We start from the raw sequence: 10,822 nt of genomic DNA on the forward strand, positions 1-10,822 counted from the left end.
CCCCTTTTATGAAAGCCAACAGATTGTTTGATTTTTAAGTGGAGGCCTCTCATTGATTTAACCCAAATTTATGGGTATGGGTCTTACCAAAACCTGATAGCTCTTAAACATGTTATAACATCTCATTAAATTAAAAATTAATCTTACGAATTATTTGATAAAAAAATCCTATACAATAGGGATATACTAAAATTTAATATCCAATTTAAAAAGAAAAAGATATTATTTATAATTAATAAACAATTTTATAGTAAAAAACATAAGCGGGTCATGTGTCACCAAATCCTGATAGCTTTTAAACGGGTTGTAACATACCATTTTTTTATGAAACTCTTTCATCATCAAACCGTAAGTATATTATTAACTTTCCTATAATAAAGAAAATTAAAATCCAAAAAGTAAATATTAAAAAATGAAAAATGTAAAATAAGCATTCTCTCAAGCCATCAGATTGCTTTATTTTTAAATGAAGGCTTCTCACGCATTTGACTCGAATTCACGGGTAAAGGTCTCACTAAATCCATATAGCTCTTAAACGGGTTATAACATCTCATTATATTAAAAATTAATCTCATCAAATATTTGATATAAAAATCCTATAAATTAGGGATATGCTAAAAATTAATATCCTATTTTATTTAAAAAAAGATATTATTTATAATTAAGAAACAATTTTATAATAAAGAAAATAAATGGGTAATGAGTATCACCAAACCCAGATAGCTTTTAAACCGGATTATAACATATCATTTATTTGTGAAACAATTTCATCATCAAACCTCAAGTATATTAATTATTAACTTTCTTATAATAAATAAAATTAAAATCCAAATAGACATATATAAATATTAAAAACAAATAATGTAAAACAACCTCCGTAATACAGGGGATAAAATCTAGTATATGTATAAAGAACGATAAGAATAAGATATTCCCACGTGCATTAATTTTATTAGTTGTTATTGTAAAACCCATTAGGTTTTTTTGTGTCCGTTGAAACCTAGCTACTCGTGTTCTCCAATTTTGCCGGTTGGATTTGCCTATTTTAGTGACGGCTTAATTTCATTGTCTATTTTGTTAATTTTAAAGGTAAAGTTTTCTATTCTCATGATTTTCATTATTCTATTTGCAATCGACATTTAAAAACTGTTATAGGATCCATGATCCTAAATTAAAGAAACAATTTATGATTGATAATTGAAGTGAATGCAAATAATTTAGTACTTTTATGCCACATCAACAATTTTAAGGTTATTATTAAAGTTTGATTTGCATCACCAATTTCTTATGTTTTTTCTTCCAACAAATCTCTTTAATACGAAATTTGTTGGGTTTAATTTTGATGGGTTCTTTGACGGGTTACCAGAAACGGGCCATGGGTTCTTCGATGGGTCATAACAGTTTGCATGTTAAAGTTTTGATTAAGAGGTGGACCTAGTATTATGGAAGTGTGTGGAGTTGTGGACCATAAAAGTAGGACTAGTTGTTTATTTGTTTTCTATTTAAATGCATGTATTTGGTTGTTTTGGATAATGAATTAAGTTGCATTTCAAATGTTATTGTTCTTTCTTTTCTAAAACTTTGGTACAAACTCCTGAATCATTTTGTGTGTGTTATATTTGAGGCTAAACCAACAAAATTTTTATAAGAGTTAACACAGGCCACATAATCATATTACAAATATCACAATAATATTACGAAAGGATAAACTTACGTATTTATTCCCCATAAGTATTCTAAGTAATAAAAACTTAAGTAGATGAATTAAAATTATATTTTGCAACGCAAATGAAAGAACCAAGAAGATTAAGAAAAAGTAAAACTGTATTTTTAATGTGGTTGAGATATTCGAAATGAACAAATCTCAAAAGTGCTTTTGTCGGCAGAATATATTCAACGTGTCATGATGTGGATGGGGTTGCAAGTTTTGTTGGCTTGTAGCGGGTCACGTGTCAGTATTTAGCTCGGCTCCGGTCTTGTCAGTGTAAAATAACACATGCACGCTACCTCATATCCATTTTCATGTTGTAAAAATCCTGCGTGGACACCCATGGAAAGAAACCCAACCTATCCGTGATGAACAGATCTACTCGTCACGGATGGATGGATGAGGTGTCTCCTTAAAAATCATTTTTTTTTTATTTTTTTGTTTTTTTTTAATAATTTTCATCTAATTTTTGTTTTTACTTTTATCTTTTCCGTTTCTTATTCTTCTTTAAACTCGTGTAATATGCATGAGTGCAATATGCTCTAACCTAGTTCTTAAAGGGGAAATATGTATTCATAGGTATTACTTATGCATCAATCAATCATGTACCGTCATCTCAATTATATCCGTAATTATCCACAAACCACATAATTACTGATAGCACATACCTACAAGTATCCCAAAACTTTTTTAAATCATTTTAATTCTTCAATAGTCAACAATAAAACAATTTATGTGATTAACATTTGTCATGGATTGAAGCCATACACCTTACCCACATGAAGCGGGATGGTGCTGCCATATGATTTAGAAGCCATACAACCTACCATATAGGTGCCCTGTTTGCTTAATATTAGTGTTGTACGTTTACCTAGCTAATATTGTTTTGCTAAAATATTATTGGAATATTGGTTTTAAATAATCCCAACTATGGCCTATTGGTAAATATCAGTCCCAACTTTACACTTGCCTACTGACCGTCCCCAACTATTGATGTATTTGTTTTTAACGGGCCGCGACTAACGGATGTTAACTCCGTTAGTGATTTGCTAATGTGGACCTTCTTCTCTGGCCGGAAACCTGCAACTTGCCTCCATTCTCCCTAATATCGTCACACCGTCTCCCTCCCTCTTCAAAAACATCAGAAATTAGAAAATGAAGTAGATTTCATCATCTTTCATGGCCAATCCCTATATACCAAACTTGATTTTATTTTCAAAAATTTGAAATCAATGTTACACGATTTACAAAATAAACATAGGGCTTTTGTTAAAAGGATAAAAACGAGTCGAATGATGTGTCAATTTACCTCGAATGGTGCACGATTGACGAGGGTGGACTTCGCCGGAGACAACAACGGCGGCACGTCGGTTAGGTTTCGAATGAGGGGAAAGATAGAGAGAGATGGTGTAACGATATTAGGGAGAATGGAGGCGAGTTGCAGGTTTCCGGCCGGAGAAGAAGGTCCACGTCAGCAAATTACTAACGGAGTTAATATCCGTTAGTCGCGGCCCGTTGAAAACAAATACATCAATAGTTGGGACGGTCAGCAGGCAAGTATAAAGTTGGGACTGATATTTACCAACATGCCATAATTGGGATTATTTAAAACCAATATTCCAATATTATTTGATATATGTTTGATAACCGGCTAATAAGGTTTATACTACAACGTGTGAAACGACATGGTGCATTTTGGGAAGAATAAGAATCATTTAAAGCAAAAGGATTAAGACTAGAGGGATGTTGGATAGCCAATGTTGCAAGCAAATTACTTATTCCCTGAACTACATTTTGGGAAGAATAAGAATCATTTAAAGCAAAAGGATTAAGACTAGAGGGATGTTGGATAGCCAATGTTGCAAGCAAATTACTTATTCCCTGAACTAGAATGTACACTTTTGACTGCTTTATATTCACCATCTTAAGCACTTCTTCATTTCAAGCAAAGCAATCAATTCAAGTAACCAGTTTAAGCAATGTCTTTAATAGCACCACAAAGGTGACCGTCTCTCTCTTTCTCTATTTTAGATATTTATACACACAATCACACTTATGTTTGTACTCGTCTAGGTGACAAGGCCCTAATCAAAGGTCATGTCATTCGGTTGTTTTCATTAAGGTAATAGTGACTATGTTGTGATATTAGTTACCTAAGGCCTAAGTTTAGTTTAGCGGAACGTTCGACCACGGAATTCGTCTTGTGATTCTAAATGCCATATAAGTTGCTTTAACATGTTAAATGGCTATGCTAAGCCCACACGACTCCAAACATGACATGAAGCCAACATCTTGTGACACATGAACCCGTAATATGAAATGACTTTTCATACGTTGACATGAACATGAGAAGTTTTAAAGTTTTATTTTGTTATTATTTTAGCATATTAATAATCTAAATTATAAGCTTTTAACAAAAAAAGAAAATTACATATGCATATAAAAAAAATTAGGTTTTAAGTTATAGAACTTAATGCTCAAATTTGTTATATCTTTTAACTTTTGAGTTAAAACAGGTAAATATAAACATATGAAAACGTGAGTCCGTTAAATCGACTTGAACATAGCTCATTTAACTAGGCGCCGTGCTCGACTCGACCCAAACCCAAACTGACAACCCATTCACTTAAACTCAAGTGCGTGAATTCCGTCTTACTAGAAATCATCATACACATGCAAATGCCTTATTCATATTGATGCAATCTTTTGGAATTTAGGGGGCATTAGGCCACTCTTTAGTTTGGATCCACGAGGAGATGGACCACTGATCCTCAAGTAGTCAAGTTTGGATCCGATGAAGGCCATCGTAATAAATCAACTGTTGTTCATAAGCTAACAGGATGATCAATCGTTTGCATTCTATTTCAAACTTTGTACGTAACTTAGTGTGTTATTTTCTATATTTTAACTATTAACATGTGTATATATGCTAGAGGACCCCTTACTCGAAGAGCGATCATGTATATGGATTTGCAGAAATAAAAAGATCAGTGAAATTATGTGTTTTTTTAACTCTTCTTTGCAATATTCCCGCTTATCCATATATATACACCAGTACATCACTCAAGTAATAAGTCACTTATCAGGAACTTATAAATTTGATTATTTGGTAGTCTCTTAATGACTCCATTAAAAGGGTATCTCTGAATCGCTTTGTATTTTGTTCAGTAAAAAAAAATTCTTAATGTTTTATGGAACCTCTTAATATCTCTTAATAGCTAAGTTTTAGAGAGCTAGGCTTATTTATGATTCAGCACAAAAGTGCCAAACGTCCCCTTAATTATATGATACTAACTCTCTAATCTACTTTGTACCATTTGGGCAACAGAAACACGTACACAAACTCAACTGAGATGATGGAGATGTCTGAAAATGAGGACGTAATGATTGAAATTCGTGATACTAATCCGGTCAGCACCAACATCGGCTTAGTCAAGGAGTGGGATGGCTTCATAAGAGGTAAAGAGGTCACCAACCGCTATGACCGCGAACGACGCATGGAACGAGTGCCACCACTACTGAAAAAGGGCGAAAAAGGTCACAGAAACCAAGAATACTATGACCCCGCGGTCGTTTCACTCGGCCCTTACCACCATAACCAACCCGAACTAGCCCAAGCCGAGAAGTACAAACGCATTACCCTAAAGGAATTCCGCATTGGCTGCGGTAAAACCATCGGTCACTTATACAACAAGGTATTTGAAGTGGTTAAAGATGCTAGAAAATGCTACGATGGTTCTACGGATGGTTACACCGATGAGGAGTTTGCTCGAATGATGTTACGCGATGCTTGCTTTGTTTTATTCTTCATAGATTGCATATCTCGAGCGAACAATAAGTTCTTGCTGAATAACGAGTATTTGGGCGCGCTAGGGTTCGCAAACGTGGCCCGTGACATATTCTTGTTAGAGAACCAAATCCCGTTTGTTGTACTCGAAGTTCTATTAGATATAAGATTCAGTGATAAAGGGGAAGATGCTCTGAACCGGTTCTTTAACTACTTGAACTACGGTGAGGTGATGAACAGGAGAGAAAAGGTTCTTGAAGACAAGAAGCCACTTCATCTTCTTGAGCTTTACAGGTATCATTAAAGACAATATATTATTTTGGGTTTATTGTACGTTATGTTATATTACATAATCAGAAAGATATTAGATTATCAGTATTTCAACCTCGAACTTGTGACGTACGTATCATGTGTTATTGATAACTCTTTATTTTGTTTTTATTAAAACAAAAAAGATTGGCAACTAAAAATAAATGAAAATGCATTGATGATATAACAATGTCTTTGAATGATTTTTAGCTTAAATGTGCTTTTGTTTTGTTGTATTGTTTTTTCTTTAACGTGGCAATTGCCTCATAGTATATATATACCAAGGAACATAGTCAGGTACTTCTAATTGTTTTAAACTTTTAATAATGTGACGATAGATATATACTAGCTAATTCCTAACTGATATATTAATAATAGGACTTACTTCATCTCAATTCCTGCTTCTGGCCTCGGTTCCACCCATAATTCAACCGGTTCGACCCTGCGCCGAATATGGAATAAAGAGCCAAAACACTCAGACGACGATTACAATTATGTAAAACGAAATCGATCGTTTGCTTCGGTTATGGAACTCAAAGCTAAAGGGATTTTCTTGAAACGCATCGACGACAACGAGTCTTCAAACGAAGACATTAAGTTTGTGTCACATTGTTGCTACGGTGAGCTTGAGCTTGTGCGTCGCGCAGTGTCCGCGAATACCAAAGCCATTTACTTGAACATGATTGCGTACGAGATGTGCGCACATAACCCAAACGACTTCAGGATTTCGACTTACATTCGAATAATGAAGTCGTTGGTTATTCAGCGGGATGATGTGAAGGAGTTGAGGAATAATAATATATTGCTTCATAGTCTAGGACGTGACGAAGAAGTGGTGAAGATGTACGATGAGATTGAAGCACCCGCGGTTAATCTTTACATGTTTAGCCAGCTCCGACGAGAGATCGAGAAGCACTGCAAGAGTAAGTATAAGACGTGGGCGGCGGAGCTGATTAACGTGTACTTTAGTAGTCCGTGGAAGACAATGGCGTTGTTGGTGGCTTCGGCTATTCTGTTTACAAGTTTTCTTCAGACTTACTTCACCATCAGGCCGCTTCCGGATGACTCCAATGCGGATACGATTAAGCTTCTTAAACAATGCATATATCACTTGAAGCCTCCCACAAAGCCTGCTTGATTTCAAGTACGGTACATTCTTATAATAATAAACGCCTTCAAGTTTTTCAAGTATTTCTTTTGAAGTTTTGTGTGAGTTTTATATTTGGTATGGATTTCTTTTGCCATTTTTGTATTATTAAAAGGTGAAAACTACCAAATTTGGTAGTGTTTGTACTTTGTATTATAAGAGTGTACCAAATTTGTTTTTATTTGTGTTTATATATTATAAAGTGTAACAAATTTAGAATTTTGTTTGTAACGTTTTAAGTAATCAATATTACATTATTCTTTATCTGAAAAATTTATAGTGTTTCTAATTATTTTTCTTGTGTCCTCTATGCCCAAGTTATGATTTTGTATGTGACTTTTATTTAATAAAATGATTCGGTTCATTGCATGATATTGCATATGATGTTGGCAATGATACAAACTTCAATTTTTTTTTTAACTTTTTGAGGTTTTATTATAGAAGAAGGATATCATTCATAGAAAATTGACAAATGGTAACTCGTTACTAGCTATGTAACCGAATCAAACTTTATTGCATTGCTTGACTAGGAACCCGTTTATATCCATTAATTTGATGAGAAAATAAACTCTTGTTCGTTCATTTACGTTCATGAACATAGTTACTATTATTTATGGTTGTTCATTTACGTTCATTCTTTCATATATTCGTTTAAAAGTTATTAGTGACTAGTCTCATCATGTATCAACCAATCTTCACAGTCAAATTTTGAAACCAAGACTTAGGTTACTGACTAATGACTACGTACAAGAACACCTTCGTTTTCCCTGTTTATATTCGTACATTTAACTTCACTTAGAATATTAACAAAAGAATATAAACGAACTCAAAACACATTTGCTTTCTTAAAAGATAACTGAAGTAACGCACTTGTAGTTGTAGACTTGTAGTTGTCCTCCTGTCCAATTGTCCAGTCCATACTATAACCATATTCTTATAACCCATAACAGCTATATGGGCCCGATAGGCCCAACAGTTCCCAGAATGGTCCGGTCTAATAAGCAAAATGGTTACATTTTAAAGATCTACAATTTGTGGACACAAAACCAATTTAAAAATTAAAACCAACAAAATTTGTTTTAAACTTATTCGAATCAAATCAAGAAAATCAAAACTGGATCTGATCTGTCCAAACGGTTTATTTAGAAACCAGTTTATAAGAGAAAAAATTTGATCAACTCGGTTTCAACCAGTTTCATCCTATTTAAATCTCTATTTTTGATATAAAATAAAAAAGACGTGCTCTGCAATCTAGACATGACAAACTTACAGTATCAATGAACCTAACAAATATAGGCGGAATGCACTTATGATCTGCTTCATAAATGGGAGATTGGCTCGAAATCTCATTGTGAGATTAGGGATTCGTATATATTATCACACGCATAAACATAAGTGAGGAAACTCCTGATTCTAAATAAAAAGAACCCCTATGAAGGTACCCTTGGGCACCAATGACGTTCTTCTTGTTTGAAATTGGGATTACCTCTCTCTTAATATGATATTCTTTTTGCTATTTTTCAAACCGACGAACCAAATCGATTATGGACCAGTTTCATCCAAATCGATTTCATTATAAGACTATGTGTTGTGGTTGTAGGAATATGGGTAACCTTTTATATTAAAATTAATACAAATAATAACGATACTCTCGTTATTAACATGATAAAATAAGTAGTACAAATACCGTAATACAAAATAAAAATAAACAATGAAAAACATAACAGATATGTTAAATGATTCAACTCAAGAACTTCAAATGATAAAGTCTTCAACTTGTTATTCAGCGACATCTTCTTGTAATCTCCCTGACAAGAACTTAAAAATATTTTTTTCAATTTTTACCACAACAACGGCTTCTAGTAGTCTCTTTGGCTGCAAGAATGAACAAAACAAAAGTGGACGGTTGAGGCTGAGACACATGTTTAACACGCTTCCCTTAAAACAGATTATACGCCTCTACATAAGATAGCGCGTCTGTCTCCCATGGTACAATATCCGAAGCAGTTTGTACTGTGACGTAAGCTGTCGCGGTCTACTCAAAAACAATTAATTAAAGACTTAAATACCTACAACTAGTACGGGTAAGTAAGGTCGTCTCCACATGGACTGAAGGAAAGTGCAAGTTTATTTAATTTATAACTAATTATTTAACCTAAGCGGACAGACGATGTCAAGCGGTTTTTAGAAAAAGATTTAATTAAAACTAATTATTACTTAAAAATATTTGTAAACAATATTAATTAAAAGTATTCATTCTAGGTTCGGGTTATGTGTTCCATACGTTAATCATAGATTCTCTGGTCTTTGATTTTATAATACAGTAGAAACTCTATAAAATAATACACTTGGGATCACCAAAATTTATTAATTAAAAGAGTTATTAATTAATCGATAAATTAATAATTATTAATTTATATATTAATTAATATTTTATTAATTTATAGTAGAATACTTAGTTTACAAACATCTTTCAAGCTTCCACTTAATTATTGTATACAATGCATGTATATCAAATGAACGGCCCAATTTGAAAAAACAACACCAGAAGTTCTTACCATGCTAAGGAAAATTAGAGACGAGATTCAAGGGGAAATTGATTTCAACAAAAAACAAAAGACAATTGAGTCATTTTTCAAGAAACCTTCATAAATCATTCATGTAATATGCTATATATAAGGAATTATTAATTTATATTTTATATGGGGTCTAAAGAAATTATCAAAAATGTATTATCTTATAATTTTAACGAATTATTAATTTAGCACCCTATCCCCGAGTCGGGACCGGCAAAAAACATTATCTTAGAGAGTTTATTAAATAATCGAGTTTCTACTGTAATTGCTAGTCCTATGGTTTGATTTATGATGACAAACGATACCCTAACCGAATTGTTGACACAAATGAACCCGGACACCACAATTACCAATTCTATGTCTAAGATGATTAACTCAATGATAAGGTTTGATGATTCTAAGCCAATGACATAAGAGCTTAACCCTAAGTATTGATGAACAACCAAACAAACGTTACACAAATCAATAATCGCAAACTCAAGCTTTAATCAACCAAATACTAATTAAGTAAGACAAATCATATAAAATCGATCAAGCTATATTTATGAAGCACAAGAATCTGATCATAACAGTATATTACACAAAACCTTAGCCTAGAACGAACACACACGACTAGCCGGACATCGACATAATCGTTAAAGCACTTATCTTGATGAACATATGATCGTAGGACAAACCGGAAGCCTTGGGATGGATGAAAGTCGCCTTAGAACACCTCTTCTGCCTTTGGAAATCGTAATTAGCCGAATGGGGAGGTTAAGGGGTTTATATAAGGCAAACCTAAATTTTTGGCCGACTTAAGCATCTTCGCGTATTGCGAAGATGATAGGGATGCTTCTTCGCGTATCGCGAAGGACAAAATAGTCGCGGCCGGATTTCTGCAACTTCGCGTATCGTGAAGTTGCCCTTCTTTGCATCTTCGCGTATCGCGAAGATGTAAAACTTCAGATTTTTTTATTTTTCTTTTCTTGACTGCCTCGTGATGCGTGCACGTCCAATCTCTCACTTCTCGATCTTCATTCCAAGCCCGTAAATATTCTCATTAAGCTCCAAAGCTTCCAATGTCCTGAAAACACATAACAACGCTTGAAGTGCTAATGTTCATTCGATTATTTAACTAAAATTAACTAATTAATATATAAAATAAACTAACTTTTACCCAACCATCATACTGTCGAAGATGTCCACGCGCCCGAGGTTACATCAGGTAAATTTTAGTGTTAGGACTTGTGGAAAAAAAAGAATGAAAAGGTAGATGAATAATAGAGAAACTAATCTCTATATGTTCTTAACAT

At 33.6% G+C, this 10,822-nt stretch overlaps 1 protein-coding gene across 1 annotated transcript; it reads left to right on the top strand.

Annotated features, from left to right (window-relative positions):
* Nucleotides 1-3,664: 3,664 nt before the first annotated feature.
* On the top strand, nucleotides 3,665-6,947 carry LOC143541048 (UPF0481 protein At3g47200-like). Its single transcript, XM_077033964.1, has 3 exons — nucleotides 3,665-3,710; nucleotides 5,037-5,789; nucleotides 6,183-6,947. Exons 1-3 carry the CDS (start codon nucleotides 3,688-3,690, stop codon nucleotides 6,940-6,942), a joined length of 1,536 nt encoding a protein of 511 aa, XP_076890079.1. The 5' UTR covers nucleotides 3,665-3,687; the 3' UTR covers nucleotides 6,943-6,947.
* The last annotated feature ends 3,875 nt before the right edge of the window (nucleotides 6,948-10,822 follow it).

The sequence above is a fragment of the Bidens hawaiensis genome, unplaced genomic scaffold, assembly GCF_021521415.1.
Source record: "Bidens hawaiensis isolate Kalapana, Puna unplaced genomic scaffold, B.hawaiensis_p1.1 tig00012466_1, whole genome shotgun sequence".
Classification (NCBI taxonomy): Eukaryota; Viridiplantae; Streptophyta; class Magnoliopsida; order Asterales; family Asteraceae; genus Bidens; species Bidens hawaiensis.